General features: G+C 53.4%; 1 protein-coding gene across 1 annotated transcript in view; it reads right to left on the bottom strand.

The window, feature by feature from the left end:
- LOC148136850 (uncharacterized) overlaps positions 1-25,485 on the bottom strand; it is a gene marked incomplete at its 3' end in the record, with an annotated part of 264,129 nt that overhangs the window by 81,080 nt on the left and 157,564 nt on the right. Inside the window, exons 48-55 of the mRNA XM_087982832.1 lie at positions 24,555-24,707; positions 23,781-23,942; positions 17,799-17,954; positions 15,921-16,088; positions 14,502-14,657; positions 12,156-12,311; positions 11,734-11,886; positions 10,503-10,661 (exon numbers count right to left, since the gene is read on the bottom strand). Coding sequence (XP_087838958.1) covers positions 10,503-10,661; positions 11,734-11,886; positions 12,156-12,311; positions 14,502-14,657; positions 15,921-16,088; positions 17,799-17,954; positions 23,781-23,942; positions 24,555-24,707 — 1,263 coding nt within the window. The remainder of the gene's footprint in view (positions 1-10,502; positions 10,662-11,733; positions 11,887-12,155; positions 12,312-14,501; positions 14,658-15,920; positions 16,089-17,798; positions 17,955-23,780; positions 23,943-24,554; positions 24,708-25,485) is intronic.

Below are 25,485 nucleotides of genomic sequence, written 5' to 3' on the forward strand. Positions count from 1 at the left end.
TTCTACATTGTCCCCATTAAACACTCCCAGGACAGGGACAGCATGGGGTTAGACACAGAGGAAAGACCGCTCAACATTGTCCCCATTAAACACTCCCAGGACAGGGACAGCACGGGGTTAGATACAGAGTAAAGACCCCTCTACATTGTCCCCATTAAACACTCCAAGGACAGGGACTGCACGGGGTTAGACACAGAGTAAAGACCCCTCTACATTGTCCCCATTAAACACTCCCAGGACAGGGACAGCACGGGGTTAGACACAGAGTAAAGACCCCTCTACATTGTCCCCATTAAACACTCCCAGGACAGGGACAGCACGGGGTTAGATACAGAGTAAAGACCCCTCTACATTGTCCCCATTAAACACTCCAAGGACAGGGACTGCACGGGGTTAGACACAGAGTAAAGACCCCTCTACATTGTCCCCATTAAACACTCCCAGGACAGGGACAGCACGGGGTTAGACACAGAGTAAAGACCCCTCTACATTGTCCCCATTAAACACTCCCAGGACAGGGACAGCACGGGGTTAGACACAGAGTAAAGACCCCTCTACATTGTCCCCATTAAACACTCCCAGGACAGGGACAGCACGGGATTAGACACAGAGTAAAGACCCCTCTACATTGTCCCCATTAAACACTCCCAGGACAGGGACAGCACGGGGTTAGACACAGAGTAAAGACCCCTCTACATTGTCCCCATTAAACACTCCCAGGACAGGGACAGCACGGGGTTAGATACAGAGTAAAGACCCCTCTACATTGTCCCCTTTAAACACTCCCAGGACAGGGACAGCACGGGGTTAGACACAGAGTAAAGACCCCTCTACATTGTCCCCATTAAACACTCCCAGGACAGGGACAGCACGGGGTTAGATACAGAGTAAAGACCCCTCTACATTGTCCCCATTAAACACTCCCAGGACAGGGACAGCACGGGGTTAGACACAGAGTAAAGACCCCTCTGCATTGTCCCCATTAAACACTCCCAGGACAGAGACAGCACGGGTTTAGACACAGAGTAATGACCCCTCTACATTGTCCCCATTAAACACTCCCAGGACAGGGACAGCACGGGGTTAGACACAGAGTAAAGACCCCTCTACATTGTCCCCATTAAACACTCCCAGGACAGGGACAGCACGGGATTTGACACAGAGTAAAGAACCCTCTACATTGTCCCCATTAAACACTCCCAGGACAGGGACAGCACGGGGTTAGACACAGAGTAAAGACCCCTCTACATTGTCCCCATTAAACACTCCCAGGACAGGGACAGCACGGGGTTAGACACAGAGTAAAGACCCCTCTACATTGTCCCCATTAAACACTCCCAGGACAGGGACAGCACGGGGTTAGACACAGAGTAAAGACCCCTCTACATTGTCCCCATTAAACACTCCCAGGAAAGGGACAGCACGGGGTTAGACACAGAGTAAAGAACCCTCTACATTGTCCCCATTAAACACTCCCAGGAAAGGGACAGCACGGGGTTAGACACAGAGTAAAGAACCCTCTACATTGTCCCCATTAAACACTCCCAGGAAAGGGACAGCACGGGGTTAGTCACAGAGTAAAGACCCCTCTACATTGTCCCCATTAAACACTCCCAGGAAAGGGACAGCACGGGGTTAGACACAGAGTAAAGAGCCCTCTACATTGTCCCCATTAAACACTCCCAGGAAAGGGACAGCACGGGGTTAGACACAGAGCAGAGAACCCTCTACATTGTCCCCATTAAACACTCCCAGGACAGGGACAGAACGGGGTTAGACACAGAGTAAAGACCCCTCTACATTGTCCCCATTAAACACTCCCAGGAAAGGGACAGCACGGGGTTAGACACAGAGTAAAGACCCCTCTACATTATCCCCATTAAACACTCCCAGGACAGGGACAGCACGGGGTTAGACACAGAGTAAAGAACCCTCTACATTGTCCCCATTAAACACTCCCAGGACAGGGACAGCACGGGGTTAGATACAGAGTAAAGACCCCTCTACATTGACCCCATTAAACACTCCCAGGAAAGGGACAGCACGGGGTTAGACACAGAGTAAACACCCCTCTACATTGTCCCCATTAAACACTCCCAGGAAAGGGTCAGCACGGGGTCAGACACAGAGTAAAGACCCCTCTACATTGTCCCCATTAAACACTCCCAGGACAGGGACAGCACGGGGTTAGACACAGAGTAAAGACCCCTCTACATTGTCCCCATTAAACACTCCCAGGTCAGGGACAGCACGGGGTTAGACACAGAGTAAAGACCCCTCTACATTGTCCCCATTAAACACTCCCAGGACAGGGACAGCACGGGGTTAGACACAGAGTAAAGACCCCTCTACATTGTCCCCATTAAACACTCCCAGGAAAGGGACAGCACGGGGTTAGACACAGAGTAAAGAACCCTCTACATTGTCCCCATTAAACAATCCCAGGACAGGGACAGCACGGGGTTAGACACAGAGTAAAGACCCCTCTACATTGTCCCCATTAAACACTCCCAGGAAAGGGACAGCACGGGGTTAGACACAGAGTAAAGACCCCTCTACATTGTCCCCATTAAACACTCCCAGGACAGGGACAGCACGGGGTTAGACACAGAGTAAAGAACCCTCTACATTGTCCCCATTAAACACTCCCAGGAAAGGGACAGCACGGGGTTAGACACAGAGTAAAGACCCCTCTACATTGTCCCCATTAAACACTCCCAGGACAGGGACAGCACGGGGTTAGACACAGAGTAAGCACCCCTCTACATTGTCCCCATTAAACACTCCCAGGACAGGGACAGCACGGGGTTAGATACAGAGTAAAGAGCCCTCTACATTGTCCCCATTAAACACTCCCAGGACAGGGACAGCACGGGGTTAGACACAGAGTAAAGACCCCTCTACATTGTCCCCATTAAACACTCCCAGGACAGGGACAGCACGGGGTTAGACACAGAGTAAAGACCCCTCTACATTGTCCCCATTAAACACTCCCAGGACAGGGACAGCACGGTGTTAGATACAGAGTAAAGACCCCTCTACATTGTCCCCATTAAACACTCCCAGGAAAGGGACAGCATGGGGTTAGACACAGAGTAAAGAACCCTCTACATTGTCCCCATTAAACACTCCCAGGAACGGGACAGCACGGGGTTAGACACAGAGTAAAGAGCCCTCTACAATGTCCCCATTAAACACTCCCAGGACAGGGACAGCACGGGGTTAGACACAGAGTAAAGACCCCTCTACATTGTCCCCATTAAACACTCCCAGGACAGGGACAGCACGGGGTTAGACACAGAGTAAAGACCCCTCTACATTGTCCCCATTAAACACTCCCATGACAGGGACAGCACGGGGTTAGACACAGAGTAAAGACCCCTCTACATTGTCCCCATTAAACACTCCCAGGACAGGGACAGCACGGGGTTAGATCCAGAGTAAAGACCCCTCTACATTGTCCCCATTAAACACTCCCAGGAAAGGGACAGCACGGGGTTAGACACAGAGTAAAGAGCCCTCTACAATGTCCCCATTAAACACTCCCAGGACAGGGACAGCACGGGGTTAGACACAGAGTAAAGACCCCTCTACATTGTCCCCATTAAACACTCCCAGGACAGGGACAGCACGGGGTTAGACACAGAGTAATGACCCCTCTACATTGTCCCCATTAAACACTCCCAGGACAGGGTCAGCACGGGGTGAGACACAGAGTAAAGACCCCTCCACATTGTCCCCATTAAACAGTTCCAGGACAGGGACAGCACGGGGTTAGACACAGAGTAAAGACCCTCGACATTGTCCCCATTAAACACTCCCAGGAAAGGGACAGCACGGGGTTAGACACAGAGTAAAGACCCCTCTACATTGTCCCCATTAAACACTCCCAGGACAGGGACAGCACGGGGTTAGACACAGAGTAAAGACCCCTCTACATTGTCCCCATTAAACACTCCCAGGACAGGGACAGCACGGGGTTAGATACAGAGTAAAGACCCCTCTACATTGTCCCCATTAAACACTCCCAGGAAAGGGACAGCACGGGGTTCGATACAGAGTAAAGACCCCTCTACATTGTCCCCATTAAACACTCCCAGGACAGGGACAGCACGGGGTTAGACACAGAGTAAAGGACCCTCTACATTGTCCCCATTAAACACTCCCAGGACAGGGACAGCATGGGGTTAGATACAGAGTAAAGAACCCCCTACATTGTCCCCACTAAACACTCCCAGGACAGGGACAGCACGGGGTTAGACACAGAGTAAAGAACCCTCTACATTGTCCCCATTAAACACTCCCAGGACAGGGACAGCACGGGGTTAGACACAGAGTAAAGACCCCTCTACATTGTCCCCATTAAACACTCCCAGGACAGGGACAGCACGGGGTTAGATACAGAGTAAAGACCCCTCTACATTGTCCCCATTAAACACTCCCAGGACAGGGACAGCACGGGGTTAGACACAGAGTAAAGACCCCTCTACATTGTCCCCATTAAACACTCCCAGGACAGGGACAGCACGGGGTTAGATACAGAGTAAAGACCCCTCTACATTGTCCCCATTAAACACTCCCAGGACAGGGACAGCACGGGGTTAGACACAGAGCAAAGACCCCTCTACATTGTCCCCATTAAACACTCCCAGGACAGGGACAGCACGGGGTTAGACACAGAGTAAAGACCCCTCTACATTGTCTCCATTAAACACTCCCAGGACAGGGACAGCACGGGGTTAGACACAGAGTAAAGACCCCTCTACATTGTCCCCATTAAACACTCCCAGGACAGGGACAGCACAGGGTTAGACACAGAGTAATGACCCCTCTACATTGTCCCCATTAAACACTCCCAGGACAGGGACAGCACGGGGTTAGACACAGAGTAAAGACCCCTCTACATTGTCCCCATTAAACACTCCCAGGACAGGGTCAGCACGGGGTTCGACACAGAGTAAAGACCCCTCTACATTGTCTCCATTAAACACTCCCAGGACAGGGACAGCACGGGGTTAGACACAGAGTAAAGACCCCTCTACATTGTCCCCATTAAACACTCCCAGGACAGGGACAGCACAGGGTTAGACACAGAGTAATGACCCCTCTACATTGTCCCCATTAAACACACTCAGGAAAGGGACAGCACGGGGTTAGATACAGAGTAAAGACCCCTCTACATTGTCCCGATTAAACACTCCCAGGACAGGGACAGCTCGGGGTTAGACACAGAGTAAAGACCCCTCTACATTGTCCCGATTAAACACTCCCAGGACAGGGACAGCTCGGGGTTAGACACAGAGTAAAGACCCCTCTACATTGTCCCCATTAAACACTCCCAGGACAGGGACAGCACGGGGTTAGACACAGAGTAAAGAACCCTCTACATTGTCCCCATTAAACACTCCCAGGACAGGGACAGCACGGGGTTAGACACAGAGTAAAGACCCCTCTACATTGTCCCCATGAAACACTCCCAGGACAGGGACAGCATGGGGTTAGACACAGAGTAAAGACCCCTCTACATTGTCCCCATTAAACACTCCCAGGAAAGGGACAGCATGGGGTTAGACACAGAGTAAAGACCCCTCTACATTTTCCCCATTAAACACTCCCAGGACAGGGACAGCACGGGGTTAGACACAGAGTAAAGAGCCCTCTACATTGTCCCCATTAAACACTCCCAGGACAGGGACAGCACGGGGTTAGACACAGAGTAAAGACCCCTCTACATTGTCCCCATTAAACACTCCCAGGAACGGGACAGCACGGGGTTAGACACAGAGTAAAGACCCCTCTACATTGTCCCCATTAAACACTCCCAGGACAGGGACAGCACGGGGTTAGACACAGAGTAAAGACCCCTCTACATTGTCCCCATTAAACACTCCCAGGAAAGGGACAGCACGTGGTTAGACACAGAGTAAAGACCCCTCTACAGTGTCCCCATTAAACACTCCCAGGACAGGGACAGCACGGGGTTAGACACAGAGTAAAGACCCCTCTACATTGTCCCCATTAAACACTCCCAGGACAGGGACAGCACGGGGTTAGACACAGAGTAAAGACCCCTCTACATTGTCCCCATTAAACACTCCCAGGAACGGGACAGCACGGGGTTAGACACAGAGTAAAGACCCCTCTACATTGTCCCCATTAAACACTCCCAGGACAGGGACAGCACGGGGTTCGATACAGAGTAAAGACCCCTCTACATTGTCCCCATTAAACACTCCCAGGACAGGGACAGCACGGGGTTAGACACAGAGTAAAGAACCCTCTACATTGTCCCCATTAAACACTCCCAGGACAGGGACAGCACGGGGTTAGATACAGAGTAAAGAACCCCCTACATTGTCCCCACTAAACACTCCCAGGACAGGGACAGCACGGGGTTAGACACAGAGTAAAGACCCCTCTACATTGTCCCCATTAAACACTCCCAGGACAGGGACAGCACGGGGTTAGACACAGAGTAAAGAACCCTCTACATTGTCCCCATGAAACACTCCCAGGACAGGGAAGGAACGGGGTTAGACACAGAGTAAAGACCCCTCTACATTGTCCCCATTAAACACTCCCAGGACAGGGACAGCACGGGGTTAGATACAGAGTAAAGACCCCTCTACATTGTCCCCATTAAACACTCCCAGGACAGGGACAGCACGGGGTTAGACACAGAGTAAAGACCCCTCTACATTGTCCCCATTAAACACTCCCAGGACAGGGTCAGCACGGGGTTCGACACAGAGTAAAGACCCCTCTACATTGTCCCCATTAAACACTCCCAGGACAGGGACAGCAGAGGGTTAGACACAGAGTAATGACCCCTCTACATTGTCCCCATTAAACACACTCAGGAAAGGGACAGCACGGGGTTAGATGCAGAGTAAAGACCCCTCTACATTGTCCCGATTAAACACTCCCAGGACAGGGACAGCTCGGAGTTAGACACAGAGTAAAGACCCCTCCACATTGTCCCCATTAAACACTCCCAGGAAAGGGACAGCACGGGGTTAGACACAGAGTAAAGAACCCTCTACATTGTCCCCATTAAACACTCCCAGGACAGGGACAGCACGGGGTTAGACACAGAGTAAAGACCCCTCTACATTGTCCCCATTAAACTTTCCCAGGACAGGGACAGCACGGGGTTAGACACAGAGTAAAGAGCCCTCTACATTGTCCCCATTAAACACTCCCAGGACAGGGACAGCACGGGGTTAGACACAGAGTAAAGACCCCTTTACATTGTCCCCATTAAACACTCCCAGGAACGGGACAGCACGGGGTTAGACACAGAGTAAAGACCCCTCTACATTGTCCCCATTAAACACTCCCAGGACAGGGACAGCACGGGGTTAGACACAGACTAAAGACCCCTCTACATTGTCCCCATTAAACACTCCCAGGAAAGGGACAGCACGGGGTTAGACACAGAGTAAAGACCCCTCTACATTGTCCCCATTAAACACTCCCAGGACAGGGACAGCACGGGGTTAGACACAGAGTAAAGACCCCTCTACATTGTCCCCATTAAACACTCCCAGGACAGGGACAGCACGGGGTTAGACACAGAGTAAAGACCCCTCTACATTGTCCCCATTAAACACTCCCAGGACAGGGACAGCACGGGGTTAGACACAGAGTAAAGACCCCTCTACATTGTCCCCATTAAACAGTCCCAGGAAAGGGACAGCACGGGGTTAGACACAGAGTAAAGACCCCTCTACATTGTCCCCATTAAACACTCCCAGGAAAGGGACAGCACGGGGTTAGACACAGAGTAAAGACCCCTCTACATTGTCCCCATTAAACACTCCCAGGACAGGGAGAGCACGGGGTTAGATACAGAGTAAAGACCCCTCTACATTGTCCCCATTAAACACTCCCAGGACAGGGACAGCACGGGGTTAGACACAGAGTAAAGACCCCTCTACATTGTCCCCATTAAACACTCCCAGGACAGGGACAGCACGGGGTTAGACACAGAGTAAAGACCCCTCTACATTGTCCCCATTAAACACTCCCAGGACAGGGACAGCACGGGGTTAGACACAGAGTAAAGACCCCTCTACATTGTCCCCATTAAACACTCCCAGGACAGGGACAGCACGGGGTTAGACACAGAGTAAAGAACCCTCTACATTGTCCCCATTAAACACTCCCAGGAAAGGGACAGCATGGGGTTAGACACAGAGTAAAGACCCCTCTACATTGTCCGCATTAAACACTCCCAGGAAAGGGACAGCACGGGGTTAGACACAGAGTAAAGACCCCTCTACATTGTCCCCATTAAACACTCCCAGGACAGGGACAGCACGGGGTTAGACACAGAGTAAAGACCCCTCTACATTGTCCCCATTAAACACTCCCAGGACAGGGACAGCACGGGGTTAGACACAGAGTAAAGACCCCTCTACATTGTCCCCATTAAACACTCCCAGGACAGGGACAGCACGGGGTTAGACACAGAGTAAAGACCCCTCTACATTGTCCCCATTAAACAGTCCCAGGAAAGGGACAGCACGGGGTTAGACACAGAGTAAAGACCCCTCTACATTGTCCCCATGAAACACTCCCAGGAAAGGGACAGCACGGGGTTAGACACAGAGTAAAGACCCCTCTACATTGTCCCCATTAAACACTCCCAGGACAGGGACAGCACGGGGTTAGATACAGAGTAAAGACCCCTCTACATTGTCCCCATTAAACACTCCCAGGACAGGGACAGCACGGGGATTAGATACAGAGTAAAGACCCCTCTACATTGTCCCCATTAAACACTCCCAGGACAGGGACAGCACGGGGTTAGACACAGAGCAAAGACTCCTCTACATTGTCCCCATTAAACACTCCCAGGAAAGGGACAGCACGGGGTTAGACACAGAGTAAAGAGCCCTCTGCATTGTCCCCATTAAACACTCCCAGGACAGGGACAGCACGGGGTTAGACACAGAGTAAAGAACCCTCTACATTGTCCCCATTAAACACTCCCAGGAAAGGGACAGCACGGGGTTAGATACAGAGTAAAGACCCCTCTACATTGTCCCCATTAAACACTCCCAGGACAGGGACAGCACGGGGTTAGATACAGAGTAAAGACCCCTCTACATTGTCCCCATTAAACACTCCCAGGAAAGGGACAGCACGGGGTTAGACACAGAGTAAAGACCCCTCTACATTGTCCCCATTAAACACTCCCAGGACAGGGACAGCACGGGGTTAGACACAGAGTAAAGACCCCTCTACATTGTCCCCATTAAACACTCCCAGGACAGGGACAGCACGGGGTTAGACACAGAGTAAAGACCCCTCTACATTGTCCCCATTAAACACTCCCAGGACAGGGTCAGCACGGGGTTAGACACAGAGTAAAGAACCCTCTACATTGTCCCCATTAAACACTCCCAGGAAAGGGACAGCACGGGGTTAGACACAGAGTAAAGACCCCTCTACATTGTCCCCATTAAACACTCCCAGCAAAGGGACAGCACGGGGTTAGACACAGAGCAAAGAACCCTCTACATTGTCCCCATTAAACACTCCCAGGAAAGGGACAGCACGGGGTTAGATACAGAGTAAAGAACCCTCTACATTGTCCCCATTAAACACTCCCAGGACAGGGACAGCACGGGGTTAGATACAGAGTAAAGACCCCTCCACATTGTCCCCATTAAATACTCCCAGGAAAGTGACAGCACGGGGTTAGACACAGAGTAAAGAGCCCTCTACATTGTCCCCATTAAACACTCCCAGGAAAGGGACAGCACGGGGTTAGACACAGAGTAAAGAGCCCTCTACATTGTCCCCATTAAACACTCCCAGGACAGGGACAGCACGGGGTTAGACATAGAGTAAAGAACCCTCTACATTGTCCCCATTAAACATTGTCCCCACAACAGGGACAGCATGGGGTTACATACTGAGTAATGCTCCCTCCACACTGTCGCCATCAAACATTCCCAGGACAGGGACACTACGGAGTTAGATACAGAGGACAGCTTCCTCTACACTGTCCCACATCAAAGAACCGCACTACACGGACAACATGGGATCAGATACAGAGTAAAGTTCACTTTGCACTGTCCGCACTAAACGCTCCCAGGATAGGGACAGCGCGGTGGTAGATACAGAGGACAGCTTCCTCTGCACTGTCCCACATCAAAGAACCGCAGTACATGGACAGCATGGGTCACATACAGAGTAAAGCTCCCTCTGTAATGTCCCCCATCAAACACTCCCAGGACAGGGACAGCATGGGGTTAGATACAGAGTGCACCTCCCTCTGTACTGCCCCCATCAAACACTCCCAGGACAGGGACAGCGTGAGGTCAGATACAGAGTGCAGCTCCCTCTGTCCTGCCCCCATCAAACTCCCCAAGGACAGGGACAGCACATGGTGAGATACACATTGAAACACTGCTCTGTCCTGTCCCGCAACACATCCATTCAGTAACACCAGATGGACAGTGAGTGAAGCTCAGATAAGAAGAACTCACCATTTCTGAAATGCCTGAGGACACATCTTGACCCACACGGGGTAATGCAGCACGTGCCCCATCTACCACAGTCGCTCTCATTTCTACATTCCCTGCCCAGAGTTGTGTTACACACATAGCTCAGTTGACTTGGGCTTGAGCACTCTCCGGGTCTCTCACCTGGAAACACAACATTCCGATGTAAGGCTCGATTTACACACGAGAGGGCGAGACCGACAGGGAATCCCCATCAGGGATATACTTGCTGTTTTCAGGAGTTCCATGGTCCACAATTATAATTGGATCAGCCTACAGACTGGGGTCGACCGTAGTCTGCTCCCTCCAGTCTCAGGCCACGTTTAGTCAGCTCCCTGCAGTCTCGGGACTCTCTCAGTCTGCTCCCTGCAGTCTCGGGACTCTCACTCTGCTCCCTGCAGTCTTGGGTCTCTCTCACTCTGCTTCCTGCAGTCTCGGGACTCTCTCAGTCTGCTCCCTGCAGTCTCGGGACTCTCTCACTCTGCTCCCTGCAGTCTCGGGTCTCTCTCAGTCTGCTCCCTGCAGTCTCGGGTCTCTCTCACTCTGCTCCCTGCAGTCTCGGGTCTCTCTCAGTCTGCTCCCTGCAGTCTCGGGACTCTCTCACTCTGCTCCCTGCAGTCTCGGGACTCCCTCACTCTGCTCCCTGCAGTCTCGGGATTCTCTCACTCTGCTCCCTGCAGTCTCGGGACTCTCTCAGTCTGCTCCCTGCAGCCTCGGGTCTCTCTCACTCTGCTCCCTGCAGTCTCGGGTCTCTCTCACTCTGCTCCCTGCAGTCTCGGGACTCTCTCACTCTGCTCCCTGCAGTCTCGGGACTCTCTCAGTCTGCTCCCTGCAGTCTCGGGACTCTCTCACTCTGCACCCTGCAGTCTCGGGACTCTCTCACTCTGCTCCCTGCAGTCTCGGGACTCTCTCACTCTGCTCCCTGCAGTCTCGGGACTCTCTCACTCTGCTCCCTGCAGTCTCGGGACTCTCTCACTCTGCTCCCTGCAGTCTCGGGACTCTCTCAGTCTGCTCCCTGCAGTCTCGGGACTCTCTCACTCTGCTCCCTGCAGTCTCGGGACTCTCTCACTCTGCTCCCTGCAGTCTCGGGTCTCCCTCTCTCTGCTCCCCGCAGTCTCGGGTCTCCCTCTCTCTGCACCCTGCAGTCTCTGTTCTGCTGAACAATCTTGCCCCAGACCATTCCCCTGCTAACACTCTGTCAGACCGGAATCCTTACCGTGCCTGAATGAGGAGACACATTTCTTGCCACATCCAATCTCACAGCACTGTTCATAGGAAGGACAATCATCATCATCCTCACAGGATCGAGTCCAGTTTTTCTTGCAGAGAAAAGACACACGGGAATGTTCTGGGCATTTCTTTCGCAAAACTGAAGGAGAGAATGAGCTTTCACTTGGTCAATTTGTTCACATACAGTGTAATGTTTCCACTGTCCTCTATCAAACACTCTCGCGACACGGACAGAGTGGTATTAGATACAGAGTAATGCTCCCTCTACAGCGTCGACTATCAGGATAGAGACACCATGCTCATAGGTACAGTGTAAAGCTCCCTCGACACTGCTCACATTGGTCCTGTTCAGCACACTCGGGATTATCAAACAAACCTGTGGGAAGCAATGCAGTGATGGATACTCACATTTACTGATGAATGTTGGGACACATTTCCCACCGCAGCCCTTGGCCAGGCAGCACCTCTGCCACACGTCGCACTGCGTGTCGTTCTTGCAGTCTTTTCCCAGGGTCGTGTTGCACAACATCGTCAGCCTCCTTGCAATGGGACAGGTTCCGTTCTCTGTGAAGACAAACACAGGGAGATGGGGGATAGAATCAGACAACAAGTCACTTGTGACTGCAGGAATTAACAGATAAACCCCCCAGTCTCCCATCTCACTGACAGAAGGGAGCCCAGTGCCTTGTGAAGGAAGCTGGGAATTGGTGAGAGGGTGGGACAACTCAGCCTTCACAACGCTACTCCATGATCTGACGCAGTATACCAGACAGCTCACACACAATTCCTCTCTCCTGGCCTACAGTGGGAACAGAGAACGGGCTGAGGAGAGACAGACGACTTAACTGTGACGTACCAGAGGCATCAGACAGACCACAACATTCAAACAGCGTGCACTCATATTCCCGGAGAGTAGGACACTGTGTGTTTCACACCACAATCCCTCCCTAACCCAGGGATAGGGACTGGGAACAGGATCCCTGTCTGTTTCACACCGCAATCCCTCCCTAACCCAGGGACAGGGATTGGGAACGGGATCCCTGTCTGTTTCACACCACAATCCCTCCCAAACCCAGGGACAGGGATTGGGAACAGGATCCCTGTCTGTTTCACACCGCAATCCCTCCCTAACCCAGGGACAGGGACTGGGAACAGGATCCCAGTCAGTTTAACACCACAATTCCTCCCTAACCCAGGGACAGGGATTGGGAACGGGATCCCAGTCAGTTTAACACCACAATCCCTCCCTAACCCAGGGACAGGGATTAGTAACAGGATCCCTGTCTTTTTAACACCGCAATCCCTCCCTAACCCAGGGACAGGGATTGGGAACAGGATCCCTGACTGTTTCACACCCCAATCCCTCCCTAACCCAGGGATAGGGACTGGGAACAGGATCCCTGTCTGTTTCACACCGCAATCCCTCCCTAACACAGGGACAGGGATTGGGAACAGGATCCCAGTCAGCTTAACACCACAATCCCTCCCTAACCCAGGGACAGGGATTGGGAACAGGATCCCTGTCTGTTTCACACCACAATCCCTCCCTAACACAGGGACAGGGATTGGGAACAGGATCCCAGTCAGCATAACACCACAATCCCTCCCTAACCCAGGGATAGGGACTGGGAACAGGATCCCTGTCTGTTTCACACCACAATCCCTCCCTAACCCAGGGACAGGGATTGGGAACAGGATCCCTGTCTGTTTCACACCACAATCCCTCCCCTAACCCAGGGACAGGGACTGGGAACAGGATCCCAGTCTGTTTCACACCACAATCCCTCCCTAACCCAGGGATAGGGACTGGGAACAGGATCCCTGTCTGTTTCACACCACAATCCCTCCCCTAACCCAGGGACAGGGACTGGGAACAGGATCCCAGTCTGTTTCACACCACAATCCCTCCCTAACCCAGGGACAGGGATTGGGAATAGGATCCCTGTCTGTTTCACACCACAATCCCTCCCTAACCCAGGGACTGGGAACACGATCCCTGTCTGTTTCACACCACAATCCCTCCCTAACCCAGGGACAGGGATTGGGAACAGGATCCCTGTCTGTTTCACACCACAATCCCTCCCTAACCCAGGGACAGGGTTTGGGAACAGGATCCCTGTCTGTTTCACACCACAATCCCTCCCTAACCCAGGGACAGGGATTGGGAACAGGATCCCTGTCTGTTTCACACCACAATCCCTCCCTAACCCAGGGACAGGGACTTGGAACAGGATCCCTGTCTGTTTCACACCACAATCCCTCCCTAATCCAGGGATAGGGATTGGGAACAGGATCCCTGTCTGTTTCACACCGCAATCCCTCCCTAACCCAGGGACAGGGATTGGGAATAGGATGCCTGTCAGTTTCTTACCACAATCCCTCCCTAACCCAGGGACAGGGATTGGGAATAGGATCCCTGTCTGTTTCACACCACAATCCCTCCCTAACCCAGGGACAGGGATTGGGAATAGGATCCCTGTCTGTTTCACACCACAATCCCTCCCTAACACAGGGACAGGGATTGGGAATAGGATCCCTGTCTGTTTCACACCACAATCCATCCATCACCCCGGTACAGGGATTAGAAGCGGGGTCGTGTTCTGCCGAGCCCCAATCCCTCGCTAACCTGGGAAGAGGGATCAGAGCCGGGATTCCAGGATGGCCTTGGGGAATCTGTATTCCCTGGATACTGTCTGTGTCCGGCACATTGGATGTGTTTCCCTCTCTCACACACTCTCTCTCTCTCTTTCTCACCTCCTGTAAAACACTTTGGAATACATTTCTTCCCACAGCCAGCATCACAACATGAGTGGTATCCATCACAGTCCCCGTTGTCATTACAGGAACGTCCAGTGCTGATCTGACAGAACATGGAGAGGGTGTCCTCCTCTGGGCACTGCTCAGCAGGCTCTGTAAATGGGAAGGTAGGACAGACACAGTTACAGAGTCCCACACAGGGCCCTTCACATACTCCTTCACACCTTCCCCATCTGTTCCCCACCCTCCCCCCATTCCCAAACCAGGGAATGCTCATTCTACTGCCCGCCCTCTGCAATAACCCTCTCACTTACTGTTGCGTCCCACTTTCCCTCCAACTGCTCTCCTGCTCTGACAGCATCACTTTCCCCTTTCCATGGTGATAAACTCCTGAAAACCTTTTATCTCTCGGGTTTTCACATCCCTTTATTCCCTATCAGTTTCTCAATCTGTCAAGGTGCATCCTCAACATCGCTCCTGTACCTGCCTCCACCACCCCCCTGACAGCATATTCCACATACTGACCACCCTCTGTGTTAAACAAACCTGCCTCCCACTGTCTCCCCTTTTACCCCAAATCTGTGCTCCTCTAGTAATTGACATTTCTGTCCTGGGAAAGTAAAACTGACCAGGCGATACATTCTGGTTGTAAGTGAGGAACCTTCTATCAGGTCGGCTCTCATCCTTTCCGTGTTCACGTGAAAACAAACCAGGCTTATTCGATCTCCCAAAACACATCACCTCACATTTGCTCAGATTACACTCCATCTCTTCACCCAATCCTCCGGTCTATCTCCATCCTGCTCTGTCCTCGGGCAATCCTCCTCCATATCCACAGCTCCCCCTAACCTGTGTGACGATCACGAACATATTCATCGGGCCACCTTCATTCTCCTCCTATATATCTGATAAATGGCAAGGTGGTCACAGCACAAATCCCTGTGGGACACCACCGATCTCGGTTCTCCAGTCCCTTTCACTGCTACTCTCTGTGCTTCTGTCACTAAGCCAGTTGTGGATCCATCTTACCAGCTCACTGTGGATCCCGTGTATATTCACCTTCTGTTCTGGCCGACCATGAGAGACCTTGTCAAAGGCCTTGTTACAATTCCTATCGACAACACCCACTGGCCTACCCTCACCAATCACCTTTCTCACTGTCTCAAAAATATAGGCTCAGTCAAGCTTGTGAGACACAGCCGTACCTGTACAAAGCTACCTTTCCTGTTGCTAACAAGGCTATGTTTATCCCGGAATGCTGGAGCAGGACTTACAGCCCGGTGTCCACACCACAGCGGATCTACCCTGACAAAGCCCTGCCCTCCCATGCGAAGGAGACCCCGTCACTGAATGTGGGGGGATTACTGGTCCTCTGACCTGCTGGGGTAGCGTAGGTTGGGGGTGAGAGGGGCTTACTTCTCGCAAACCACTGTGACACACATCGAGGTCCACACTCCGTGTTACAGCACGAGGCCCAGTGACCACAGGAATCGTCTCCATCGCAGGGAGCAGTGAAGTTCATCCGACAGACATAATGCAGTCTGGTCGTGTCCGGACATGTGGATCCTTGGCCTTTAGGAGACACTGAGAGAGAGAGAGAGAGAGAACAGCTTTCACCACAACTGCTGATCCAACACAGACCCTTCCCTGGGAAACATCTCTCACAGACAGCAGTGAAACTGGAGCTAGAGGGGGTGGCAGAGATAGGGAGAGGTGCAGGGACTGGAGGGGGTTACAGAGATACGGAGGGGGTGGAGGGGGGTTACAGAGATAGGGAGGGGGTGTAGGGGGGTTACAGTGATAGGGAGGGGGTGTAGGGGGTTACAGAGATAGGGAGGGGGTGTAGGGGTGTTACAGAGATAGGGAGGGGGTGTAGGGAGGGTTACAGAGACAGGGAGGGGGTGTAGGAGGGTTACAGAGATAGGGAGGGGGTGTAGGGAGTTACAGAGATAGGGAGGGGGTGTAGGGGGTTACAGAGATAGGGAGGGGGTGTAGGGGGGTTACAGAGATAGGGAGGGGGTGTAGGGAGTTACAGAGATAGGGAGGGGGTGTAGGGGGTTACAGAGATAGGGAGGGGGTGTAGGGGGGTTACAGAGATAGGGAGGGGGTGTAGGGGGGTTACAGAGATAGGGAGGGGGTGTAGGGGGTTACAGAGATAGGGAGGGGGTGTAGGGGGGTTACAGAGATAGGGAGGGGGTGTAGGGAGTTACAGAGACAGGGAGGGGGTGTAGGGAGTTACAGAGACAGGGAGGGGGTGTAGGGGGGTTACAAAGATATGGAGGGGGTGTAGGGGGGTTACAGAGATAGGGAGGGGGTGTAGGGAGTTACAGAGATAGGGAGGGGGTGTAGGGGGGTTACAGTGATAGGGAGGGGGTGTAGGGGGTTACATAGATAGGGAGGGGGTGAAGGGGGGTTACAGAGATAGGGAGGGGGTGGAGGGACTGGAGGGGGTGTAGGGGGGTTACAGTGATAGGGAGGGGGTGTAGGGGGGTTACAGAGATAGGGAGGGGGTGTAGGGGGGTTACATAGCTAGGGAGGGGGTGTAGGGGGTTACATAGATAGGGAGGGGGTGAAGGGGGGTTACAGAGATAGGGAGGGGGTGGAGGGACTGGAGGGGGTTACAGAGATAGGGAGGGGGAGTAGATGGTTACAGAGATAGGGAGGGGGTGTGGGGGGTTACAGACGTAGGGAGGGGGTGTAGGGGGTTATAGGGATAGGGAGGGGGTATAGGAGGGTTACGGAGACAGGGAGGGGGTATAGGGGGTTACAGAGGTAGGGAGGGAGTGTAGGGCGTTATAGGGATAGGGAGGGGGTGTAGGGGGTTATAGGGATAGTGAGGGGGTATAGGGGGGTTACGGAGATAGGGAGGGGGTGTAGGGGGTTATGGAGACAGGGAGGGGGTGTAGGGGCTGGAGGGTGTTTCAGAGATGGAGAGAGGTTTAGGGCCTGGAGGGGGTAACAGGAGTAGGTGGGGTGCAACGGCGGTTACAGATTTGATTGGATTTGAAGACAATAATGCCGTGTGTACAGCAGGAGGCAGTATTGCACAGCGTGCCATTGGCTGTTCCCAATCCCACATGGTGGTGTGTGAACCACACTCAGTGTGTGACACTCAGGGTTGAATGGGGGAACAGAGATCGGAGAGACAGCAGTGTTTCACGATGAGCTGAACACCATGGAAGATGGTAATGGTGAGGTTAGTCAGGAGAGGAATGTGAGAATTGAGTCTGAGACAGACAGCTCTCTCCCACCCAGATACAGTGACGTGGCTCTGAGGGGATCTCTCCTCCTTACCTCCAGGCTTGAAGCTCATGATACATCTCCTCCCACATCCAGACTCACAACACTTTTGCCAGATATCACAGTCGTCATCAGTGGAACATTGAGAGCCCAGTTTCATCTGACAAATGGGCAGGAGACGAGATTCTGCTGGACATTCAAAGGCCTCCTCTGTGGGGAAAGCATGACTCTGAGCTCAAACTAAACTGCTGCTGGACAGGGTTAACAGTTCACAACATCAAGGACGAGGAACACAAGGAGACCATTCAGATCATCTGGACTACCCCAATCGCTCAACAAGATCATTGCTGATCCACCACATGGACTGTACTTTCTTGTCATCTCCCTGCACACCCACATTCTGTTTACATCTCGCATTCACACAAACCACTTTGCTCTCCCCAACACACAGGGAAGACTCTCCAATCAATCACAACTAAAGGTACACTCTCAACTCTCCTCTCACACGCACAGGGACCACTCTCCTCTCACACACACACAGGGACCACTCTCCTCTCACACACCCACACAGGGACCACTCTCCTCTCACACACACACACACAGGGACCACTCTCCTCTCACACACACACAGGGACCACTCTCCTCTCACACACACACACAGGGACCACTCTCCTCTCACACACAGGGACCACTCTCCTCTCACACACACACAGGGACCACTCTCCTCTCACACACACACACAGGGACCACTCTCCTCTCACACACAGGGACCACTCTCCTCACACACACACACAGGGACCACTCTCCTCTCACACACACACAGGGACCACTCTCCTCTCACACACACACACAGGGACCACTCTCCTCTCACACACACACACACAGGGACCACTCTCCTCTCACACACACACAGGGACCACTCTCCTCTCACACACACACACAGGGACCACTCTCCTCTCACACACACACAGGGACCACTCTCACACACACACACAGGGACCACTCTCCTCTCACACACACAGGGACCACTCTCCTCTCACACACACACAGGGACCACTATCCTCTCACACACAGACACAGGGACCACTCTCCTCTCACACACACACAGGGACCACTCTCACACACACACACAGGGACCACTCTCCTCTCACACACACACAGGGACCACTCTCCTCTCACACACACACACAGGGACCACTCTCCTCTCACACACACACAGGGACCACTCTCACACACACACACAGGGACCACTCTCCTCTCACACACACAGGGACCACTCTCCTCTCACAGACACAGGGACCACTCTCCTCTCACACACCCACACAGGGACCACTCTCCTCTCACACACACAGGGACCACTCTCCTCTCACACACACACAGGGACCACTCTCCTCTCACACACACAGGGACCACTCTCCTCTCACACACACACAGGGACCACTCTCCTCTCACACACACACAGGGACCACTCTCCTCTCACACACACACACAGGGACCACTCTCCTCTCACACACACACAGGGACCACTCTCCTCTCACACACACACACAGGGACCACTCTCCTCTCACACACACACAGGGACCACTCTCACACACACACACAGGGACCACTCTCCTCTCACACACACAGGGACCACTCTCCTCTCACACACACAGGGACCACTCTCCTCTCACACACACACAGGGACCACTCTCCTCTCACACACACACACAGGGATCACTCTCCTCTCACACACACAGGGACCACTCTCCTCTCACACACACAGGGACCACTCTCCTCTCACACACACACAGGGACCACTCTCCTCTCACACACACACACAGGGACCACTCTCACACACACACACAGGGACCACTCTCCTCTCACACACACAGACAGGGACCACTCTCCTCTCACACACACACACAGGGACCACTCTCCTCTCACACACACACAGGGACCACTCTCCTCTCACACACACACACAGGGACCACTCTCCTCTCACACACACAGGGACCACTCTCCTCTCACACACACACAGGGACCACTCTCCTCTCACACACACACACAGGGATCACTCTCCTCTCACACACACAGGGACCACTCTCCTCTCACACACACAGGGACCACTCTCCTCTCACACACACACAGGGACCACGCTCCTCTCACACACACACACAGGGATCACTCTCCTCTCACACACACACAGGGACCACTCTCCTCTCACACACACACAGGGACCACTCTCCTCTCACACACACACACAGGGACCACTCTCCTCACACACACACACAGGGACCACTCTCCTCTCACACACACACAGGGACCACTCTCCTCTCACACACCCACACAGGGACCACTCTCCTCTCACACACACAGGGACCACTCTCCTCTCACACACACACAGGGACCACTCTCCTCTCACACACACACACAGGGACCACTCTCCTCTCACACACACACAGGGACCACTCTCACACACACACACAGGGACCACTCTCCTCTCACACACACAGGGACCACTCTCCTCTCACACACACAGGGACCACTCTCCTCTCACACACACACAGGGACCACTCTCCTCTCACACACACACACAGGGATCACTCTCCTCTCACACACACAGGGACCACTCTCCTCTCACACACACACACAGGGACCACTCTCCTCTCACACACACAGGGACCACTCTCCTCTCACACACACAGGGACCACTCTCCTCTCACACACACACAGGGACCACTCTCCTCTCACACACACACACAGGGATCACTCTCCTCTCTCACACACACACAGGGACCACTCTCCTCTCACACACCCACACAGGGACCACTCTCCTCTCACACACACAGGGACCACTCTCCTCTCACACACACACAGGGACCACTCTCCTCTGACAGACACAGGGACCACTCTCCTCTCACACACACACACAGGGACCACTCTCCTCTCACACACACACAGGGACCACTCTCCTCTCACACACACACAGGGACCACTCTCCTCTCACACACACAGGGACCACTCTCCTCTCACACACACACAGGGACCACTCTCCTCTCACACACACACACAGGGACCACTCTCTTCTCACACACACAGGGACCACTCTCCTCTCACACACACACAGGGACCACTCTCACACACACACACAGGGACCACTCTCCTCTCACACACACACACAGGGACCATTCTCCTCTCACACACACACACAGGGACCACTCTCCTCTCACACACACACAGGGACCACTCTCCTCTCACACACACACACAGGGACCACTCTCTTCTCACACACACAGGGACCACTCTCCTCTCACACACACAGGGACCACTCTCCTCTCACACACACACAGGGACCACTCTCCTCTCACACACACACAGGGACCACTCTCCTCTCACACACACACAGGGACCACTCTCACACACACACACAGGGACCACTCTCCTCTCACACACACAGGGACCACTCTCCTCTCACACACACACAGGGACCACTCTCCTCTCACACACACACAGGGACCACTCTCACACACACACACAGGGACCACTCTCCTCTCACACACACAGGGACCACTCTCCTCTCACACACACACAGGGACCACTCTCCTCTCACACACACACACAGGGATCACTCTCCTCTCACACACACACAGGGACCACTCTCCTCTCACACACACACAGGGACCACTCTCCTCTCACACACACACACAGGGACCACTCTCTTCTCACACACACACAGGGACCACTCTCCTCTCACACACACACACAGGGACCACTCTCCTCTCACACACACACAGGGACCACTATCACACACACACACAGGGACCACTCTCCTCTCACACACACAGGGACCACTCTCCTCTCACACACACACAGGGACCACTCTCCTCTCACACACACACACAGGGACCACTCTCCTCTCACACACACACAGGGACCACTCCCCTCTCACACACACAGGGACCACTCTCCTCTCACACACACACACAGGGACCACTCTCCTCTCACACACACACACAGGGACCACTCTCCTCTCACACACACAGGGACCACTCTCCTCTCACACACACAGGGACCACTCTCCTCTCACACACACACAGGGACCACTCTCCTCTCACACACACACACAGGGATCACTCTCCTCTCACACACACAGGGACCACTCTCCTCTCACACACACAGGGACCACTCTCCTCTCACACACACACAGGGACCACTCTCCTCTCACACACACACACACAGGGACCACTCTCCTCTCACACACACACACAGGGACCACTCTCACACACACACACAGGGACCACTCTCCTCTCACACACACAGACAGGGACCACTCTCCTCTCACACACACACACAGGGACCACTCTCCTCTCACACACACACAGGGACCACTCTCCTCTCACACACACACACAGGGACCACTCTCCTCTCACACACACAGGGACCACTCTCCTCTCACACACACACAGGGACCACTCTCCTCTCACACACACACACAGGGATCACTCTCCTCTCACACACACAGGGACCACTCTCCTCTCACACACACAGGGACCACTCTCCTCTCACACACACACAGGGACCACTCTCCTCTCACACACACACACAGGGATCACTCTCCTCTCTCTTCTCACACACAGGGACCACTCTCCTCTCACACACACACAGGGACCACTCTCCTCTCACACACACAGGGACCACTCTCCTCTCACACACACACAGGGACCACTCTCCTCTCACACACACAGGGACCACTCTCCTCTCACACACACACAGGGACCACTCTCCTCTCACACACACACACAGGGATCACTCTCCTCTCACACACACAGGGACCACTCTCCTCTCACACACACAGGGACCACTCTCCTCTCACACACACACAGGGACCACTCTCCTCTCACACACACAGGGACCACTCTCCTCTCACACACACACAGGGACCACTCTCCTCTCACACACACACAGGGACCACTCTCCTCTCACACACACACAGGGACCACTCTCCTCTCACACACACAGGGACCACTCTCCTCTCACACACACACAGGGACCACTCTCCTCTCACACACACACACAGGGACCACTCTCTTCTCACACACACCAGAGACCACTCTCCTCTCACACACACACAGGGACCACTCTCCTCTCACACACACACACAGGGACCACTCTCCTCTCACACACACACAGGGACCACTCTCCTCTCACACACACACAGGGACCACTCTCCTCTCACACACACAGGGACCACTCTCCTCTCACACACACACAGGGACCACTCTCCTCTCACACACACACACAGGGACCACTCTCTTCTCACACACACAGGGACCACTCTCCTCTCACACACACAGGGACCACTCTCCTCTCACACACACACAGGGACCACTCTCCTCTCTCACACACACAGGGACCACTCTCCTCTCACACACACAGGGACCACTCTCCTCTCACACACACACACAGGGACCACTCTCCTCTCACACACACACACAGGGACCACTCTCCTCTCACACACACACAGGGACCACTCTCCTCTCACACACACACACAGGGACCACTCTCCTCTCACACACACACAGGGACCACTCTCCTCTCTCACACACACACACAGGGACCACTCTCCTCTCACACACACAGGGACCACTCTCCTCTCACACACACACAGAGACCACTCTCCTCTCACACACACACAGGGACCACTCCCCTCTCACACACACAGGGACCACTCTCCTCTCACACACACACAGGGACCACTCTCCTCTCACACACACAGGGACCACTCTCCTCTCTCACACACACAGGGACCACTCTCCTCCCACACACACACAGGGACCATTCTCCTCTCACACACACACACAGGGACCACTCTCCTCTCACACACACACAGGGACCACTCTCCTCTCTCACATACACTCAGGGACCACACTCCACTCCCACACACACCGGGAGCTAACCCCTCTCCTTCACTCACGGGCATCTCTCTCTTCCCTCACAGAACTGCACCTCTCTCGTACACTCTCCTCTTTGAGAGATGAGTTCTCCCTCTCTTACCTCGCCTCTGGACCCCATAGACGCAGCGTTTGCCGCAGTTCCCGACGTTACAGCACTGCTTCCACCTTGCGCAGTCTTCGTCTACCTCACACTCCTCGGCATCGTCCCGGTCACAGATATGTCGCATCTGGAATGGTTTGGGACACTCTGCGTCTCGCTTTCCTGTTATCGGGTCAGATCAGAATTCAGTGAGAGGCCGGATGGAAATTCAGCACCGCCCTGGTTATACGGAGTAGGGGATGATCCAGGGAAAAACAAGGGGAAGCCTGGAGACAAAGGGGTAGATTGGGTATGGCAGTGTGACAATGAGGAGGGAGGGTTTCACACTGGTTTCCATTCTGGGTTGGCCAAACATGACAGCTCAGTGAGTAAGGTGAAATGGGAGATGGGGGGAGCTGGGACTGGGGGAAATGGGAATGGGGAATACAGAGAGGGTGGCAAATGGGTGTCAGTTTTGTGAGCAGCACCTTCCAATGGGTACAAGCTGATGACGACAGGATTGGGCAGACTGGGGCTGGCTTTCCAATGGGATATAGTAGACTGGGGGAGACTCGCTCCCATTGGGAATGATCCTGAAATGGCTCTGGATGAGCTGGGACCTGGGATGGAGTCTCCTACTGAGAGGGGACACCCTCAAACTGAATACTCCAACTGCAGGGGGCAGGGAGATTGGGTTCCTGGGACAGAGAGGGGTCTCTGCCTCAGACAGATTGTCTCCACCAGGCGTGTGCAGTGTTTGCTAAAGGGGGGGATGGGAGGGTCAGTCATCCTCACCGTGTTTGTGATACCGATGGACACATCTCTTCCCACATCCGGCCTCACAGCACGAGAGCCACAGATCACAGTCATCGTCATTTGTACATTCCTGGCCGTAGTTAACATTGCACATCGGGGTAAGGCGCCTGGCATCTGGGCAGCTCCCATTCTCTGGAGAGCAGAAGGAAAGGGAAAAGACTGGGTTAAAGCTCAGTCAGAGTCTCAGGTTAAACACCTCCGGATGGACAGGATGGAAACTGAGCAAGTCTCTCTCAGTCTACATGGTCCCCAACGATCATACACACAGCAAAGTGTAAAGAATACATCTCTCCTTATTGTTTTAACCTGGAAGGAAAGCTCCCTCTACACTGTCCCCATCAAACACTCCCTGGGCAGGGACAGCATGGGGTAAGATACAGAGGAAACCTCCCTCTACACTGTCCCCATCAAACACTCCCAGGACAGGGACAGCATGGGGTTAGATACAGAGGAAACCTCCCTCTACACTGTCCCCATCAAACACTCCCAGGACAGGGACAGCATGGGGTTAGATACAGAGGAAACCTCCCTCTACACTGACGGCATCAAACACTCCCAGGACAGGGACAGCATGGGGTAAGATACAGAGGAAATCTCCCTCTACACTATCCCCATCAAACACTCCCAGGACAGGGACAGCATGGGGTTAGATACTGAGGAAATCTCCCTCTACACTGTCCCCATCAAACACTCCCAGGACAGGGACAGCATGGGGTTAGATACAGAGGAAATCTCCCTCTACACTGTCCCCATCAAACTCTCCCAGGACAGGGACAGCATGGGGTTAGATACAGAGGAAATCTCCCTCTACACTGTCCCCATCAAACACTCCCAGGACAGGGACAGCATGGGGTTAGATACTGAGGAAATCTCCCTCTACACTGTCCCCATCAAACACTCCCAGGACAGG

This window comes from Chiloscyllium plagiosum, unplaced genomic scaffold (assembly GCF_037043375.1).
Source record: "Chiloscyllium plagiosum isolate Xiang-an unplaced genomic scaffold, Cpla_swu_hap1 HiC_scaffold_44, whole genome shotgun sequence".
NCBI classification, from domain to species: Eukaryota; Metazoa; Chordata; class Chondrichthyes; order Orectolobiformes; family Hemiscylliidae; genus Chiloscyllium; species Chiloscyllium plagiosum.